Source organism: Camelus bactrianus, chromosome 26 (genome assembly GCF_048773025.1).
Source record: "Camelus bactrianus isolate YW-2024 breed Bactrian camel chromosome 26, ASM4877302v1, whole genome shotgun sequence".
In the NCBI taxonomy this organism is placed as follows: domain Eukaryota; kingdom Metazoa; phylum Chordata; class Mammalia; order Artiodactyla; family Camelidae; genus Camelus; species Camelus bactrianus.
The window spans coordinates 15923295-15943154 of NC_133564.1; the positions used below are offsets into that span (position 1 = coordinate 15923295).

The 19860-nt window shown below is 44.7% G+C and overlaps 1 protein-coding gene across 8 annotated transcripts in view; it reads left to right on the plus strand.

Annotated features, from left to right (window-relative positions):
* Nucleotides 1–2012: 2012 nt before the first annotated feature.
* Nucleotides 2013–19860, plus strand: part of STOX2 (storkhead box 2) — a 175489-nt gene continuing 157641 nt past the window's right edge. Inside the window, exons 1-3 of one of the 8 annotated variants that reach the window (XM_074353560.1) lie at nt 3311–3520; nt 5009–15939; nt 16162–16358. Coding sequence is in view for 2 of the 8 variants with exons in the window: in XM_074353554.1 (XP_074209655.1) it covers nt 2445–2808 (364 nt within the window). In the remaining 6 variants the exon portion in view is untranslated. Of the gene's footprint in view, nt 3235–3310; nt 3521–4628; nt 15940–16161; nt 16359–19860 lie in introns of those variants that run through there. The other 7 variants (XM_074353554.1, XM_074353559.1, XM_045515498.2 and 4 more) reach the window with 7 other exon arrangements.

Below are 19860 nucleotides of genomic sequence, written 5' to 3' on the forward strand. Positions count from 1 at the left end.
CTAATAGAACTTGTCCAGGTGTCCTAGGGTTGAATTCCTAAGCCACGTGTTTGGGAAAGAGGCTTTCTTTTTGCAGATTCTGGGCAAGGCGAAGCTTGAGTCTTAGTCTTAATGAAAACTTGGCCCTAAGAACTTTGAGCCCAGACAGAAGAAGCAGAAGATGGGAAGCCTGCATTTTCAAGGCTTGAAGCAATCTTTCAAGGGATAGCTATTGGAATACACTGTTCCTGAGGGGGTGTTCTAGAAAACATTCTTTGTTCTGGGAAAATCATTCAAATAAGACATTTAGTTATGCAAATAGAAAACAAAGCAGATCATTGGACAAGAGATGGCTGAGATGTGACTCAAAGGGGGCAGATATCTGGTTGAGAACGTCAAAGGATGCCAATGCTGAAGGCCATATTGTATTTGTTTTCCTAGGAAAAAGCTGTATCACGCTTGAATATGGTTGCTTCTTGCATATGGTGGTGTTTGGGTGCTTTTGCTCAAGAAAAACTAATAGAAAATGAAGGAGCTGGTTTTAGAGAGACTTGGTGACATTCTGGGCATCAACAGAAATTGAGTTTTAAGGCCAGGTAACTAAGAGTATGCCTGAGGCAGGGAGAAGGCTCATACCACGGAACACGCTTTGCCTTGGCAGATGCTTTGAGACACCATGGTTTGGGGACAATTGGGAAAGAATTCTGAGCACCCAGATGATGGCAAGGAACCTTTGAGGGGCTTCCTGAGCAGGGACCAGGGCAACGGGAGGCCTGGCAGGAGACCCCAAACCCCGCAGATGCTGCATGGCTTCTGTGGCTGGCATTTTGGCTTGGGAGCCCATGTGTGGGAAGGGCCAGACCGTAAGTTGGGCTTATATAATCAGAGCGGCTATTTAGAAAAGTTCTGGAAGATTCTGTCACCAGAGGGATAGCTTACCTAGGTGACCTTTAAGTTCTCTTCATTTTTATGATACGACTTTTTGGAAAGCAAGACATGGGAAAGCTTGCAATAGAATCAGAAGACTCCCCATGTTGGATCAGAGCAGTATCTCTTTTACCCAGTGGAGAGAAAAGTGTGAACATTGTAATGTGTGCTGGGCTCAGAGAAACAGAAGTCAAGGGGTAAGTCACAGTAAGGAAGAAGGTATGTAACCAGGTGTGAACGCACAGACAAGCTCAGTATTCTACTAACTGTTTACTAGCTATTAAGCACTTTACACGTTTTCTTGCTTCTCATAATGACTCCATTTTAGAGATGAGAAATCTGAGGTCAGAGAGGTAATTTGCCTAAGGTTCCTCATTTACTTGATAAACCGAATAAAGATACATTGTCCTACTCTATAGCCAAACTCTATTAAACCACACTACCTAACGTTTAGACTATAGATGACTGAGGATATTACATTGTAAAGGGGAGAACTCTGGGAGTGGGACCCACACCCAGGTACCCGCGTTTTGACAAATGCCGCGGATGACTCTGCACGCAAGTTTGAGAAACACTGCTCCAGGCAAACGTAGCATGGAGCATTAGGGGTTAATTAAGGGTCAAGTATACAACTAGTCTTTCTCAGTGAAAAATAAGCAAAACAGAGTTTGTACAGAAAGCCACTTAAAGCAGTGGGTTTTCTTTTATTTTTAAAGTATAATCATTACCCTTCCTGGTAAACTTCCGTGTCTTCTCAAACTGAGTGTTGGGTAGGTAGCCCTGGGGACTGCTGGGTGTCCTCCGTCGCAGGCCCACAGTACACGATGGAGCTGTGGGAGGAGAGTTCCACTAGAGTCTGGGAGGAGGGACTGATGACAATTTTTCGTGGTTGACTAAGTTTTTTAAAAAGCCACTTCCAAGGGCACATCAACCAGTCAGCGAAGCCACTTGTTCCAGCGGGAGGTGGGAGGTGGGGGCGGGGTGGAGCGTGGGGAGGAGCGACACTCACAGGTCAGGAAGCGGTGCCTTCCAAGTGTCGCCCAGCGTCCCAGGCCCCGCCACCAAAACGCACACCCCCGACCACCTCCTGCAGTGAACTCCTGGGGATTCTTCCGGCGGAGTCCAGCCTGGAGAGGTCCCCGGACTCGGCGCGAACTGCCCGCCTCCTCCCGCGTCTCCGCCCCCCGCCGGGGCCGCCGGGCGCTGAGGGAGGCGAGGGTGCCGCGGCGGAAAATGAGCGGTGCCGGGAGGGTGGCCCGGAGCTGCAGGTAACGCGCGCCGGCCCGCGGCCCGAGCGGGCTCCGCACGCCCTCCCCTTCCCCGCGCGGCGACCCGCTGCGCCCGCCCGCGGGCTGCACCCAGGGGCTGCGCGGGGCGTCCCCGGCGTCGGGGCGCAGGGCGTGGGGGGGGCGCGCAGCCGGCCGGGGGTGGGGGCACTAACGCTCCGCTCTTGTCCCGCAGCGCCGTTCGCGCGGCTGGTCCCGGGAGCCGCGGGCGGCCGAGGCTGCGGTGAAGCGGGGTCGCGTGGCGGGCGCCGGATGCCTCGGAAGATGGAGAAGTTTCTGCAGATCGCGCCTCACTCTCTGGCCATCGTCCTGGGCCCGGCCGAGGGGCCGGCGGGGGAGAGGTCCGAGGCCTCGCAGCCCGCGCCCCCGGCCCAGCCGCGGCAGCTCTCCCGGCACCACATCGGCTACGAGATCTTCGCCGACTTCAAAGCCGAGAACATGCAGCACTTCTGGAACAAGAAGGTCACGGCCGCGGTGGCCGAGACTTTCTTCCTGGGCTGGATCGACGAGCAGGTCCTGCTGATCCAGGGCAAGGAGGAGCATCTGGAGGCGCTGCGGGAGGGCTGGTCGCGCCGGGCACTGCGGCCGCCCTCGGGCTTCCACATCCGCTGCCTCGGTGAGTCCGGTCCCGTCCCGTAGCGCCGCGGGACCCCCTCCCCGCCGGGTCCGAGCCGCGCACAGGCCCCGCTCCCCCGGGCGCCCGCGCCCCCCTCCACCCCCGCTCCCGGCCGGGGGAGGGGCCGGCGGCCTGGGCGAGCGCGGGATTGGGGAGCTTCCTGGCACCTAAACCGCGGATTTGTACCTTTGCGCGCACGCCGCCTCCGGCCGGCGGGAGCCTCCCTGGCGGCACCGGCGGGGCGGTGCCTGAGGCCGGCCAGGTGGGCGGCGGCGCGGTGGCGCGGGCGGCTCGGCGGGTCCGCGGCCGCTCCGGGGCTGCGAGTCTGACCCTCTGCGCGCGGCTCGGGCCCGGGGAGCGTGTGCGGACGCGGGAGAAGTCGAGAGAGAGCGCTCAGGTAGCTTCAGGGCGCGGCGGGCCGGCCAGGTGCGTCCTTCCCCTGGATGGGGACGCGTCCCCTCCGCGCCACCCCCGGCCGCGTTTGCCGCGGGCGACGCGAGCCCCCCCCCCCCCCCCCGGTGTGGGTTGACTGTTAAGCGCCGGCATTTCCGTGCATGACCGGGCTGTAGATTTCGTTTTAAAAGTCTTGCCTCCAGGACATCTTCCTTCAAGTCATTTTGTTGAGTTTGAAAGCAAGAGGGGACACGAGGAGGTCAGGAAAGTCTGATCCTCAACAAAAGAGAAGACAGCATCGGGGAAGAGAGCTCGGAAGGTGATATGCGCTGCCGCACTTCCAATGTTGTCTCGACCTATTTTTTCCCATTACTTATATATGTTTTTCTAAACCCAGTTGGCATCTGTTTTAGACTATACTTTTTAGTTTTGTACTTTGGGCTCAAAGCGTGTATAGTAAATAGTAACGTTTTATGAAACGATTTCAAGAAAGAAAGCGTTCTTTCTAGTCCCACGGTTTAGAAATTCCTTCGTGACATTTTGGGAGGAGGTCAAAAGTTCAAACGCTAAAAAGACTAAAGCCGCCTTTTTTCATTAGCCAGTGTTGCTACGCTACCTTCTGAAGAGTAGCTTTTACCTGCTAATGTGCCTTTTCCTCTATGCCGTATGGCAAATTTATAGCCATTTTTTGTTTTGTTGTGTTTGTCTATTTTTGCATAGCAGAAATCTTGACAAAACTTCCCTTGCATTGAGTAGACAAGAAACTAGTAAAGCTTGCATCTTGTGTGTTTTGTAACCTGTGCTGCATTTCAAAAGGTGCCGTCACTTTCTTTTTTTGACGTTAGCAGAAAACCTCGGTGGAATCCCTGTAATTAAGCTGCCTTAGTAAAGGGCCAAGATTAACGTCTCTGAGACTTGATCTCTCAGGACTGTAGCTGTGACACACTAGAAAGACTGTATGTAGTCCTTTTTATGCAAGTAGAGATTGCATTTTCACGGTTTTCTTTTAAACTTGACTTCATACTTATTTTTTACATTTTATTTTGAAAAATTTAAAACAATATACAGAAGTTACACAGTGGTCCCTCCTCCCCCTTCTTTGCAAGGATACTGGTCCAAGATCCGGAGTGGATGCCTGAACCCTCAGATAGACCCTATATATACTCCCCCCCGCCCCTCCCCCCCACCCCGTATACCTACAGGCCTATGATAAAGTTTAATTTAAAAATTAGGTACAGTAAGAGGATATCCGAATTGGTAGCATCTTTACTCTTGAGCTTTGGGGCCTTTGTTAAGTAAAGTGATGGTTACTTGACCACAGTCGAACTGGTGCTGGCAGGGTGGCTACTAAGTGACTTACGGACCAGCAGGTAACCTCTGCAGCATGGACTCACCGGGCAGAGGGATGATTCACATCCTGGGGTGGGGTGGGATGGGGAGAGCGTTCATCAAGCTACTTAGAATGGCACCCAATTTAATTATTGTTTATTTCTGAAATTTTCCATTGAATATTTCTGGGCCTTAGTTGACTGTGGGGTAACCGAAACTGCGGAAGCAAAACCACGGATCAGGGGAGGGTCTACTGTATAATCAAAAATATTAGGTTGAGTCCCCATAAACCCATCAACCAACTTCAAATGTATCAGCCCAAGGCCAGTCTTGTTTCATCTATAGATCTCCTCCACCATGTGAAATCCCAGACTTACATTAATAGCATTTCATTCCATATTTCTTAACTGTAGCAGAATTTGTGAGCTTGTAGGAATTGGTGATCTGTCATATTAACTGAAGAGAACTATTTTGGCAGTTTGGGTTCCAGATTGCTGTAGTTGATTGACTACTGCCCCGATCTGGCCTGGTAGCCCGAGCGGTCTCCAGCTGTGGGTGGAGCAGCTGCATTGCTCAGCTTGGCCCTTCACTCAGTACTACGATGGCAGGTAAAGGGGCTACCTCCTGAAACGAGGCATCAGATAAAGGAGCAGGCGTCGTGCCTTCTGGGGTCCAAGTGGTAACTTTCTTTTGAAGTGCCGTGGGGGGGTCAGCATCTCTCCTAGAATTCCAGTTTTGCTTCGGTAATGATGTTAAAATGCTGAATTGTTTGCGATGGTTTATCTGCTACAAAAATTCTCTCAGGGAACCTCAGCGTTTGATGCAAGGCTTCCTAATTTTTTGTTGCAAGACCTTCTATTGAGCTTTGAGTCTCCACAGTCTGGGAGCCCCTGATGACAGGATCACAGCCTTTTATTCTGAGTCACAATATGTGTGTGGGCAAGTTCACACCCTCAAAAATACAAGAAACAAAGCTCAAACCCTGAAGGTACAGTCAGAGAAAAGAGTGAGCCATTATCACAGGAATCCCTTGACTCTGTGCAATTTATATACAGAAGCAGGAGTCAATCACTATCTTTGGTTCTTTATTATTAGTAATGAATTTCTTGCAGGGTAACTTCCAGTTGAACTACCTATATGATCAGGGACTTTTATGTGGTTTTGTGATTTTTAGCTTATTATTTCATGAGTGTGAAATGGCCACAAAACCAGACACATAGATGAGCATTACGGAAGGCGTCGTATTTCCATTCGTTGAACTAGAATTAAATTCATCAGACACCAATAATCCTCTTAAATAACTGGCAGGCAAATGCCAGTTTAAATTTTATTCTTATGGTAAATAATTATTCACAAAATTTGCTTGTTTTCCAGGTGGTTTCTGAGAGTCCACCATACAGAGTGGTAATAAAATTGTCCCGTTAGATCTTCTCAGTGAGGGAAGGAGAGGAGTGGCTTTGCTCCATCTCCAGTTCTATTCTCCTGGGGGGTGTGTGTGTGTGTGTGTGTGTGTGTGTGTGTGTGTGCGCGCGCGCGCGCGCCGCGCCCTGCTAACCCAGCCCAGAGTGCAGAGAGGGATGGAGCAGAGGTCTGCCCAGGCCCCCTTTGCTGGTTGTGCTCCACTGCAGTTGAGACCAGCCTACACTTTCACAGCAGGATTGGAAACGAGTTGGTGTTTTGTAACTTGAAACACACGTATTGAAGTTGCCAGAAGTTCCACGTTACTTTTGCCTCTAATTCCAAAAGCATGTAGTTCTAACCACACACATTTCAGGTTGGGGTTGGACAATGAGGAGATGATTATGGATTCAGCAAGAAGCAGGGAATGAAGCAACTCAAAGGAAAAGTAGTTTTGATTTGAAATATTCAAATCCACTTACTTAGAAATGATCTGCTATAATGCCATTTGTAGCAGCATGGGGGGACCCCATGAAATTATCACACTAAGTGAAGTAAGTCAGAAAGAGAAAGACAAATATCATATGATACCACTTTTGTGAAATCTAGAAAAATGACACAAATGGACTTATTTACAAAACAGAATCACAGACACACAAAACAAATTTATGGGTACCAAAGGGGAAAGGGAGGAAGGAATGAATTAGGAGTTCGAGATTTGCAGGTACTAACTACTATATATAAAATAGTTAAACAACAAGGTCCTACTGAATAGCACAGGGAACTACATTCAGTATGTTATAATAACCTATAATCTCATAATAACCTATAATGCAAAAGGATATGAAACAGAATCTATATATAAATGTACAACTGAATCATTATGCTGTACACCAGAAGCTAACACAACATTGTGAATCAACAAACTTCAATAATAAAAAAAATGACCTGCTAGACTATTCAAATCCACTACTTAAAAATAACCTACTCTGGGTATGGGAAAAAAAAAAGTTCAGCCTTTTGATGTCCAAGACCCTCAAAAGGGATGTGTGTGCTGGAAACCAGGAATGTTTTAAAATTGTGCTGTATATTCTGTAAACACCAAACGAAACCCCATGCATGTTCATTGAGCGCCCGCTAGTGCCTGTCTCTGTGTCACTCCCGAGATCCCGAGAGAACAAAGATGGATGAGGAACGTGGTCTTTTTGAGATGCAGACACCAGAACAGAGCGTATGAGGAGGGCTTTGAGGACAGGGAGCCAGGAGCAGTTACTTCTGCCTGATGGGCTGGAGAGAGGTTCCAAGATGAGGGGCTCGAGTTAAGCCTTGTGCAGACACTCGGTGCCAGGGGTTCATTCAGAAAAGAGAGCTTTCCCAGCTGGGCAAGAGCGTGAGCAGTGCCAGGGAGAGACCCCACACCCTCCGTAGGATCTCCTAACTTCACACCTCAGGGAGCATGCTCAGTGTCTGTCCCCTCCAGTGGCTCTTTATGCTTTCTCAGTTTATCCTTAGATGTTAAAAATGTTAGGGCCAAATACGCTTTTTCCACTTTAGATCAGAACTTACATTTTACTTCGTAAGATTGCTTACCTGTAACACCCTAAAACTCACATAATATTGTACGTCAACTATATTTCAGTAAAAAAAAATTGTTTAGAACATATGGGCATGAAAATTTTACTCTATTCCAAAATTTTTATTGGTTTTCTCACAAAGAGTTGCTCTCTTAAAGTGGTTTCTCCAAGCAGTAAATATTTAAGGCAGAATTGTTTTAAAAATGTCTACTCCAAAAAGATGTGTGTATTGTATACCTCCCACCCAAAGTTGATTTGTTTAAGTCAACTTAATAGTGAATAATATTCACAGACGCATGACTGGGATTCCTTAACGAGGGTTATAAAGCTTTTGGAATTAGAGATACTGAATCACTCAGTAACTGGAGAAACTTCCAATTTCTAAGATTTGTTCTGGGGACTGAAGTGAAGAACAAGTACAGTCCTTGTACTTTGGGAGGGTCCGTTCTAGAGGGACAACAGACATTTCAAAAATGAAGTGAAGAAGTAAAAATTTCAGAGACTTTCAAGCGCTCTAAAGAGGGAGAGAGGGTCGGGGAAATGTGAGCTAAGAGCTGACATTGATTGATGGTTTATTATTTTCTAAGTGCTTTATTTTTGTTGACTAACCTTTATGACTGTTTGGATATCGATATTTTACCCATTTTACAAATGGAGAAACTGAAGAACAGAATGACGCACTTCTCCAAGGACACCTAGTTAGTAAGTGAGCTGGGATCTGGACCCAGGCAGTATGACTTTGGTTTGCTTATTTGTTTTGTTGTCATGCAGGTAGGATTCAAGTTCAGGCTGTCCTGAGCAAAATTTCCTTCCCAGCCCCCAGTATACACACCCTCCCAACAGTTTAGGGTGCCAGTTGAGCTGGGAGACTGCGCCTGGGCCAGGTGGGATGGAGCGTGTGTGAAACAGAAGGTGTGTGAGGTCTCTGACACTGACAGATGGCAAGGAGAGGGCAGGAGGAGAGAAATAGGGGGCGCATGGACCACGTGGAAATGGTCTGGTTTATGTGAGGTGCAGGATGGTTTCAGGTTGGAAAGAGGCTTACCGTGAATCAGGTCCTCTTCTGGGAAGTTTTATGTACCCATCTGACAGGGTTGGGGGTCGGGGCTGAGCTCTCTGCATTTTTTCTGCCCATCTTGCTGAGGTTGGGAGGCACGTTCCAGGATCTGGTTTATGGTCCTGCAGTCGAGGGTTTCCCCATGGTGTGAAAAGAGCTGTCCACTCTGGATAGTTCACGTAAGCTTCTTTATCTCTGCTTCTGGCCAAAACCCCAGATACTTCTGGGCTCCTCCCAAGGAGGTGAAAGGATGACACAGTTCAGCGAACACTACCATCTTTCTGGAAAGAAAGTCGGTCCAGTTCTTCATCCCACTGATAGTAGTCACGTGTATGCCGCAATCTCATTATATTGTCACCATTTCCCCAGATCCTCAAACTTTTTCCCTCCAAGGTAACTTCCTGCCCTCCCTGTTCTGACGGCTGATCCTTCCCACCTTGGTTCATTCTGTTTTGGTCTTGCTAAGCTTGGGAAGACTTGGAACGCCTGCTGACTTTGGAGTTAATATAGAATCACACAAGACTTGAATGATTCTTTTTTGTTGTTGTTGTTATGGGGGACTTTGTGACCGGTGTAATTTGTCTAGATTGACCACTCTCCTTTCATCAGAGTCTGGCTATTAATTTGTTAAAAAAAAAAAAGGCTTTAAGTTAGTAAACTGTGAAGCACTAATATCGAAACCCTGTCTCTGAATCTGCCAGAGAATGCTGGTTACTCCAGCATCTTTCTTCCACTCTTCCCTGTATCTTGAACCTTTCCTCTTATACTGAAGAAGGAAGGAAGATTCTGGAGGACAATCTTTATGCCATATGCTCCTTCATATGATTAAATGTTTACTGACTCTATTTCAGAGTTGCAGGAAGGGGTGGGTGGAGTAGGAAGAGTAGGCAGAAGAATGAACTTTTATTAATGTTCACTGTGCGTCAGGAATCGTTCTAAGCACTTTAATATATTGTCTCATTTAATCCTTACAGAAGTAGTGCTAACATTCCTTCCATTCTATAGAAGAGGAAACTGAGGTTCAGAGAGTAACTGTGCATGAGCAAGAGATCTGAGATTTCAAACCAGCAATCTGACTCCAGAGTTCGAGCTGTTAACCCTTTTAAAACTGCTTGTCATTTCTGCTGGACAAAGATTTTGGCCTTGTTTTCTGTCATTGATAATTTTTTTTCTTGTACCGTAATTTCTTCTGAATGTCAGATATAGCAGACTATATTTGTGTAATGATTTATGAAACTTGCTTAAAACACACAGCTCTGTCTCACCAAATAAATGAAGCAAAGTGTTAAAGAATACTGTGGTATTAATATTTAAAATGCAGCATCAGCAGATGGTTGCAGGATGGTGGCTGTGCCTGAATGTATATGCAAAGGTGGCCAAACAGGAACCCTGGAAAGTAATTAATGATAACAGGTTTGCTACCAACTGAGTATTCTTTTTAGAAAAATAAGACGGCAGTGAAAAGTGTATTGAGAAAATCATTTTAATGATAAAACGGGATATGGTGCTAAAAGGCACATTCATCACATTGTTCTTCACGGTGTTTTGTTTTTCTGTCTTTTTGAGGTTCTAGAATTAAATGTCATTCACGTTTTCAAGTTCTTTGAGGAAGCAAATTATCAGCTTTATTTTACTGACTCTAATTTGAAGTCCTTGCTTCTCCTAGTTCAGTATTTCTATTTTCCTCATCAAGTATTTTATCTTCTGCATAAAAAAGTTAACATTAAGAATCTTAGGGAAGAAAGAATGATTCCTCTTGAATTTTTGTAATTTAAAAATTAATTTGGTGTGGTAGTGTGTATTTCAATTACTTTTGGTTATGGTGCCAAAGGAAGTTTTCCTTTTTTAAAAAATTAGCAACAAAGATACAGATTCTAGGAATGAATATATTGGGTAATATGGCTTATACAGTACATGTGTGATTGTTAAAATACAAAGTCCTTAAGGCTATCAAATTGCTTTTGAGTACAGCTTTGGCTATATCCTATAAGCCTTAATACATAATATTTTTACTGTTGTGATCGTTTAAGCAGTCTATAAGTAGTATTTTGATTTCTTTTTGGTCCAGTAATTGTCTTGGAGAAGTTTCTTTCTCCCTTTTTTCCTGTAGAAATTGTGAATTTTAAAGAAATCTCTGTCATTGATTTCTCACATTATTTTTAAGTGATTTTTTTTCTCTTCTCCTCTCCCATTAAAAGTTCTAGAAATTTATTAGGAGAGGAGGGAGGAGTCAGTTAAATGCTAACAGAATATAAACTCAAGTTATTTCTGAAGAGCAGTTGGATGTGAACTGGTGAGTTCCCATCATTTCAATGACTGTAAGAAGGTAAATCTGAACTGGCCCGCCTGAGGGTCAAGCATGTGATCTGTTCAACAAATGCTTTTCCTTTCAAGGAGAGGGATTTAGAGTGCACACAATTGTGCAAAGGGAGGGAATGTGAGTAATTTTCTCGGAGCCCTGACCCTGTGTACTCAAAGGTTCTGAGCACTTAGGCATGTGGACTTGACTGAGTGAATATGGTCCTTTGTGATACTGCTAACGTATTTAATTTTCCAAGTAGATAGGTCATTGTGCTGACTTTGTCCTCATGCCAAAACAATTATCCAGGCATTTCAGTTAAGATACTGCCTTCTCAAGCTACAAAAGTTGAGAATGATTACCATTTATATGATCACCTATTTTAAAATAACGTGTTTATATTCAACTTGCTTGTATTAGCAGTTCACTCTGAGTGTGTCTTTCCCATTAGACTGTAATTTCTTTGAGGGTGGAGACTATAAACTTCAGTTTACGTGTCCTGATCCAATTCCCTAGGTGATGTGGGTTTGTAAGTATAGCATAAGTATACTTAAAGTGGAGTTAATGCTAACTGGCTGCTGGCGGTCGTTTCTAAACTACCTTTGCTAAAGTAGTTAGACAAGGAGGCCGTTAGGCTGGGGCAGCTCTAGTGTCTTTGGTAGCTTATGTAAGCAAACTGAATCCAGAGTCAACTAGATTTTTCTTGAATCTGAGAAAATGAAACTCAAGAACAACTTCATAAACAGTTGACTAGATTTTCTGAAATCTAAGAAAATGAAACTCAAGAGTAACTATTCGTAACAGCTGAATGACTAAATTTTCTCCCATAAAGCAAACATTTAAGTTACAGCCAAATAAAGAATTGCTTTGCGTCCCTGTCTTCTCTATAAATACCTCTACTCTAGCCCCCCATCAGAAAGTCCCATAGCCACTTTTTGGTTTTGGCAGTGCCTGATTGGAATTGTTTGCTCAGATAAACTTAAATATTTAGTGTGCCTCAGTTTACTGTTTTACACATTTTAACATTGGGGGAAAAAAACTGCTCCGTGCTGGTAATGATGAGATAAATCTGCTATCTTAATATGTGGCCGATGGTATTGTAAATTGAAAAAAAAATTTTTTTTGGAAAGCATCTTGAAAATATGTATGAAAAAGCCTTCTAAACATTCATGTAGTTTGATGTACTAATTCTAGGTTTTTTTAGGACCACATCTAAGGGAGTAATCCAGAATTACAGACAACTATATATAGGAAACTATTCATTACATAATTTTAAAGAAATTTTTAAGAAAGATTGCAAATAACCTAAAAACCATGGGTAGGAAATAATCAGGTAAATATGGTTCTGTATACTAGATGGAATGCTATATAGCCATTAAAATGTCTATAAAGTGTACAAAGCAACATGGAAAAATGCTTATGACAGATAATGTTACTTGAAAGCATATGTAATATTTCTTAGCAATTCAAATCAAGACAAAATCTCAAACTAGGTACATAAGGAAAAATGGGAAATAATAACATTGTTATTCTTGGGACATAGTAATTATTTTATGTCAAATATTTTATGGAAAATAATTACCATGAACTGAATAATTACTATATTTTGGGCACAATGCCAAGTGCATTTTCTTACTTAACTTTTATAAGTGCCTCTCAGTGTGCCCATTTTGTAGTTGAGGAAACTGAGCTCAGCCCAGTTATATGTTATTTCTTTTAAAAAGTCCATTCTGAGAGTGGGAGAAATGGAATTATATCCAAAAGAGGCTAATTTTAGCAAAATATTACAAAATCTATCAATCGAATGATGGTTACAGTTAACAGCCTATATTCAATTTGTTCGAGTTACAACATTGCTTTAGAAAATAAGGCTTGAAGTACAGATTTTTAAAAATAAGTCTGGTGGCATGTTATTTATTATAAATAAAGTAAAGAAATTGGATAATTGAGAAAAGCCACAGAGAAATGGTCTTTTTAGCTCTTTGACAGCAAGAGAGGAAACTACAATCACTGAATATTTTTGTTGTCAAGGAAGGGGAAAAGAGTTCTTTTTCTCGTAGTTGAGAGGAAAGGGTGTGAAATGAGATCATAATTGGAAATAATGGACTTTATTGTTAATGTGCGACCATGTGACATGAGTGTGGGGAGGTTAACACAGGAACTCTTAAATCAGGTCACTGCAAGTTTCCATGTCGGGTCACCCAAGGCAGGAATAACAGTTCGGAATCTGAAATAAAGTAGAAGTGTTGCTGAAAAGTTCCTATTTTTTTAGGAGGACGGGGGAAGATGTCGACTTCAGACAAGTTGTATGTGGTTATCCTAAAGTGCAGAAAAGGACTCTGCAGTTTTCTTAAGATAGGAGGCCACCCACCACGAAAGCTTTGAAATGATGTCTGTGTTCTTGAATGCTAGTGAACTGAGTCAGCAGAGAGCATCCTCCGACTGTTTTGGGGCTGACTTAGGAGACACTGGCTTCCAGAACTGCTCCGTAATCTAGGGGAAGACCTCAGTCCTTACTAACTCGGTGGTTAATCGTATCCGAAAGACTGCTAAATACCAAAGGACGTGCCTTGCTTGGTAAACCTTTGGATGCTGATTACAGAGTTTATCCTTCGATGGGTGATCGGAGGAAGGGAAATGTGCTTGCTAGGTTTGTGAGTAAAACACTCTTATTTTGGAAACTCCAGGGAAAAGACCAACTTCTTTGCACATACAAACAGTTTTCATTTGGAGCATTGCATATTTGGTAGAAAAAAAAATGGAAACTCTGAGTGCACAGAAATCGATATTTCAAAGGGTAAAGACCAACATTATAGTTCATAGATTTATAGCTAATTAAAAAAAATTAAAGCCACCTCTTTATTTTTAAAATTTGACAACACTCTCAAGGCTTCCTGTAAGTGATTTTTAAGTTGTATCACATTCAGTCTGTCCGCTGGGTGAAATCAGGCAATCTACTCTTTTATGTATATACATTTTTTTTCCAGATTATATTCCATTATAGGTTATTACAAGATATTGAATATAGTGCCCTGTGCTATACATAAATCCTTGCTGTTTATCTATTTTCTGTATAGTATGTATATCTGTTAATCCCATACTCCTCATTTATCCCCCCTCCCCTTTCCCTTTTGATAACTGTAAGTTTGTTTTCTATGTGAGTCTGTTTCTGTTTTGTATATGAATTCATTTGTGTTATTTTTAGATTCCAGATATAAGTGATATCATATAATATTTGTCTTTCTCTGACTGACTTACTTAGTATGATAATCTCTAGGTGTATCCATGTTGCTGCAAATGACAATATTTCGTTCTTTTTTGTGGCTGAGTAATATTCCATTGTATATATATAATCTGTTGATGGGCACCTGAGTTGCTTCCATGTCTTGGCTAATGTAAACAGTGCCACTGTGAACACTGGAGTGCATGTATCTTTTGGAACTAGAGTTTTCATCTTTTTCAGATATAAGCCCAGGAGTGGGATTGCTGGATCATATGGTAGTTCTATTTTTAGTTTTTTAAGGACCCTCCATACTGCTTTTCGTAGTGGCTGCAACAATTTATATTTCCGCCAACGGTCTAGGAGAGTTCCCTTCTCTCCACACCCTCTCCAGCATTCAGGCAGCCTACTCTTGACACTTGTGAACAGTCGCATTTGTGAGAGTTCTTTTCTCAATGATGTTGCTGAAAAGAGAACTCCAAGAGGAGTTTTGGACCAGGAATTTGATTCGGGAGCCGGACGTACTTTACAGATCACTGTGGTGATTCCTTATTTGCATTACAACAAGCACACAAGCTTTTCCAGGTACAGCCTTGTTCTTTTCACTCATGTACATCAGCTGGCCTGTTTTTTCCCTTTGCTTCTGACCATGAAAAGAAAGCAGCAGGACCTTAGATTATGAAATGACCGTCACTGTCCTTTTGGTGAGCATGCACCCTCAGCATTCTTTCAAAATAATATGTGATGAAGGAAAAAGATGTGTATTTCAAGATTACTCTAAATGTCTTTTTTTTGGGAAAACATCATCCCTTTGATATTTTTCACTGATATATTTAATTTTCAAACTTCAAGTAAAGCTAAAGGACAGCCAGTGATTTTTATGTTTACCAAAAGGAGGCATGGTTGGGACAGCTTGAAACATACTGCCAGGGTAAACCATAAGTGGGAAGATACAGTCCTTCCTCCGTCTGAGTTGCTAGCTTTAGGGCTGTGAGTACCCCCCCCCCCCCCGCGAACTGCCCCTGGCTAAGAAGGTGGCCGAGAGATGCTCTTTGAAAGGGTAAGTGAATGTTCTAGAAAATACTTGTACAATACAGCTGAGTTTGAGAGGGCCTAGGGAATACGAATTGATGGCATGGTAAGTATCAGAATTCAAGTCAAACCCCTGTCAATATTAGTGGCTATAAAATGATTTTGCATAATCCCCTCATTTTTCTGTGTTTGAGGTATGTTCTGTAGCCCAGTGAATAGTATCTGAAAACTCCAGATTATTTTTATGTCATTAATAAGATGCTGTTCTGTGCCCATGATAACCTGGCTGTGCCAACGCCTCTCACTTTCTGTGTGTGTGTGTGTGTGTGTGTGTGTGTGTGTTTAACCACCTGTCCCCATTATTAGGCTCTTACTCAGTAAGGAGGTCCGTGGCTTAGCACCCCCTCTGCCCTCTGTGAAAGGCTCTGGGATGCCCGGGGCAGCAGCGCGCTGGGCTGATGGAGATAAGCCTTCATCAGATGAGAAGCCTGGGCGTGGTGTCAGGATTAGGGGGTCTCATTCCTCCTCAGAATTTACCAGCTGTGGTGCTCAGACAGGTCCCTGTTCTATTGGAGGATCCCATGAAATAAAAAAATCCAAATGTAACCTCTTATTCTTTAACCTTTTTTGTTTATTTGTGTGTGTGTTTTTTTAGTCAGTCTGCTTATTTATACGTAACGTATTATTAGGCGATGTATGCTGCAAAGGACTGAATTTTTCATACGCGCTTTCAAAGGATGCCGATGGAATAACAAGCTGTTGGGCGAGTGACATTTGACTGATGCCAAATTGTGGTTTTTAGACGTTCAAAGTAACCTCAAAACTAGAGGTAAAACAATGAAGCTAAAGGGTTTTTTCTGCTCACGGTTCAGTTGACTGCCCTGCCCTCCTTGCCTGGTGCGAATCCAATAAAGTGTAGCGATGTGGTTTTGCTTTGGAATTGTACACAGAGGCTTGGTTAGGACCCTCCCTTGGCTGGGTGCCCTCATGTAACCATATGGCCCTTCACGGAATGCAGATAATGGCTTCATTTTCCTCCCTTCTTTAATAGGTGGAAACCTGTGCTAGCAGGTAGGAGCGCTTTTGTGGAAAGTACGGGCAAAAAAGCCTGACCCCAGCAGTATTCCTGCCGGAGCCCAGCGGGCTGCTCACGTGTTCAGCAAGTTGTAATTCTCATCGTGCTGCTTTTTGGGTATTTTCACCTGTGACTGAAGAGAACTGAGGGGGATCCAAACCCGGGCTTGAAAGGTCAGAGGACGCAGCTTCACGCGTTTTTGTGCTCTTTGCTGTGATGTCACGGGTGTTGGCGGGGGACCCCGTGGGGAGGTTGGTTGGCAGGTGGGTCACGTTGGTGAGGTGACCAGTGCCTCCCCCTCGCAGCCGCCGGGCACTGGGCTCCTCTCAGCAGCCTTCCCTCCACTTCCATCACTGGGTCAGCGGGCAGAGCACCCCCATCCTTGTCACTGTCAGGTTGGGCTCCAACTCTAGGGGTCTGTGAGTGGTCAGGCTGGGGGTCTGATCACAGATTGGAGCTTAGGAAGTTGGATCCAGGCAGGGCTCCAGACTCAGTGTGTCCCCGCAGTGGCCCTTCGCTCAGCGGGGACGGAGGTGTGGGCCGGTGATGAATCTGTGTTGGGTCTCACAGCCAGAGTGTCCCAGAACCAAGGCCAGAGCCCGGGGGCAGCCAGGACACTCAACTCTGCTCCCCTGAGACTCCTTCCTGCCTGTCCTGTCAGCCTTTCGGGACTGGGGTGTCTGCCACCCACGGGCTGGTAATAAAATGGCCTGGGAGAGTCCCTCCCCGTCACGGGGAGCCAGGAAGGATTCCTGGGCCCTTCCGGAGACGGCAGACCCGTGGCTGCTTCAGAATGAGCTTGAAAAAAAGCTGTGATTACTGCACGCTGGCTGCATGTTACACTCTGAAGTAGCCCGTTTATCTCCTTTGTCATGTCTAATCTTCACGGTAATTCGATGAGTCTCTTCTTATCTGCATTTTCAAGAGGCAGAAATCAGAGAGGGTCAGTGTCTAAGCTGCTGGCAGGGAGGTAAAAAGTGGCAGTGCTGAGATAGCGGCCCAGATCTGCCGGACTCCACCGGGCCCCTGGGCACCCTCCTTCCCACGCTCACATGCTTCTGCCCCGCCCATGTGGTCCTCCTGGACCTTCAGGCCCTTTTCAAAGCTTATTCTATCAGTTTTTTCCTTTCAATATAAATTTAACTACAGTAATCTAATAGGGGTCCTCCTTCTGGTTAGAACTATGATCAGGAGGCCACGGATGTCCAGAAGTAGGTTGTCCGAGGCAAAATGTACAATAAAAGGCTTCCCTTCCCACCAGCCTCTCCCATTCCTTAGGCTCACAGACCTGGAACATGAGCACGGCCCTGGTCCTTCCTGCCCAATTGTGTCGCCAGATGTATGGCCCAGGATGGTTCCAGCAAAGCCCGTCATCACAGCTCTTACCCCAAAGCCAGAGCGATGTGTGCAGGTCCATCCGGTGGATGGTTCCAGCAGGTCTGAACCCTCCTCCCCAATTCCTGTGATTCCTCCAGGTTTCCTCAGGTTTTCTTGGCTCTGTGCATCTGTGCCTCTAGACTGTCAGCACTCCCGGGCAATGGTTTTTTGTTCTTTGGCGTATTTTAAATATTGTAAAAGGTGGTGAACACTGTACATTAAAAAAGATAAAACAATACAACTTTGTCCTTCAAACGCAGCCTCGGGCCTCAGCCTTTTCCCCAGATATGCAGACGTGTCTGGCCATGTGCTTTGTGGAACCGGCTACCACGCTTTCCAGGGGAAGTGGTTTGTAGTTGCAAGAAGGAGTCAAACGTTCAAGTAATTTGACAGTTTTACGTAACAGTTTCATTGAGCTTCGTCCCATAAGCTGTAACCTACTTGAAAATTATTTGGGATTAAAACAGTCGTATAGTAAATTTGGGCTGGCTAGAATGGGAGAGTTCAAGTGGGAATACTCTCATAGTAAGCTTTACTTTTTTTTTCCTGGGTCACGAGCTGATAAAAATATTCTTACCACCTCCCAGTGTTCCCCATATTTTAATGTGAATTATTTCTTACCTACATTCTACCTTCATTGACGCCTGTTTTATTTTCCTAGGCCACGGGCCTTGGGTAATTTCCTTAGATAAGTTTCAGTTACCTCTGATATGAAAAAGCATTCTGGAGAGTTAAATGGAACAGCCAGCTGTCTTGGTAAACTTCCATGGCTCTCAAATAAACAACCACAAAAATGCTATTGTGTGATCATAAAAAAATAATCTTACTTCTAGACAAACTGTTAAAAAAAAGCCCTCTATTTATATTTGACTTGTGAGATAAACGTCAGTGGGAAGCAAAGGAAAAATTGTACTTTTTATGAAAATAACAGTATGTTAACCAAGGAGGCATTCATTCTGTGCATTTTCCGCGATATGCAGATACCAGGCACCATAGGACATCGTGCTTTGGTCCCAACTCCTCCCCGCCTTTTTTTTTTGCCTTCCCAATCCGCAGTTCCCTGGATTCTCACTGCCGCTGCTCCTCCTGCCCCCCCCAGCTGCGTCCTCTAGCCTCACCCCCTCACTTCTCCCTTCCTGAGCCCTGTTCCCTTCAGGACACGTGCTCCTGCAGCCCCAGGCAGACCTTGGCTGCCCATCCCATTCCCCCGACCCCAGCACCTCCTGTCCCCATCACTGTCTGTTCCTCCTTCTGAGAAGCCTCCTGCCCTGCCCTCCCAGCCGAGGGAGGGTGACTTCCCTTCTTTGAGTTTGCACCGCCTCTGTTACCTGCACTGCTGAGTTACGGTGACGTGTTAGCTGCCAGCTTGTCGAAGGAGCAAGGGCTTTGAATCAGGCAGCCCCGTGACCCTGGGCAGGTCTCTTCATCCCCCTCACCTCCACTTTTCCTGCTGTAAAACCTATCCTACGGGCTTTGGTGAGATAATTCACGGGAAGGGACTTAGCTTAGTGCTTAGTACATAGAATGTGTTTACCCCAGTGTTCTTTCTCCTTCTTTTCCTGATGTGTCCCGAATCCCCAGCTGGACCAAAAAACCCTCAAGAGACAAAGGTTGGGCTTTAGGTTCCTCTCTCTTCTCAGCATTGAGCTTATTTAAGCCAACGAGTAGTAATAATGCAGCAAGTAGTCATAGCAGTAGTGGTGGTGGTGGTGACGGTAACAGCAAATGTAGAAAGTATTTGTGACACACCAAGCATTGCATATACATTATCATTTAATCTTCCCAACAAAGCTTTGCGGTAGGTGCTGTTATTAACACAAGATGAGGAAACTGAGGCTCAGAGCGATTAAGTGACTTGCCCAAGGTCACCCAGCTGCCATGTAGCAGAGCCAGAATTTGAACTGAGAAAGTCTGGCTGTGATCTCTGTGCTCCTGTAGCACTTAAATAAGAAAAAAAAAAGTCCATTTTAGTAATGTGAAAAATGTTGATCATATGCAGAAATAGAGGGAACCGTGTAATGAATTTCTGTTTAGGCAGCTTCAGTGATTGTCAGTGCATGTCTGGTCTTGTTTCATCTGTATCCCCACCTGCTCCTCCATCTCCACCTTGGATTATTTTGCAGCAAATCTGACTCCATATAATTTCATTGTTAATACTTACGTATATATCTCTAAATGACGGCTTTTTTTTTTTAGTATAATTGCAGTGCCATACACTTATAAATATTATCAGTTGTTCCTTAATCTCAACCAGTCTCAACCATCCAGTTTGTGTTTACATTTCTCTGATGGTTGCAT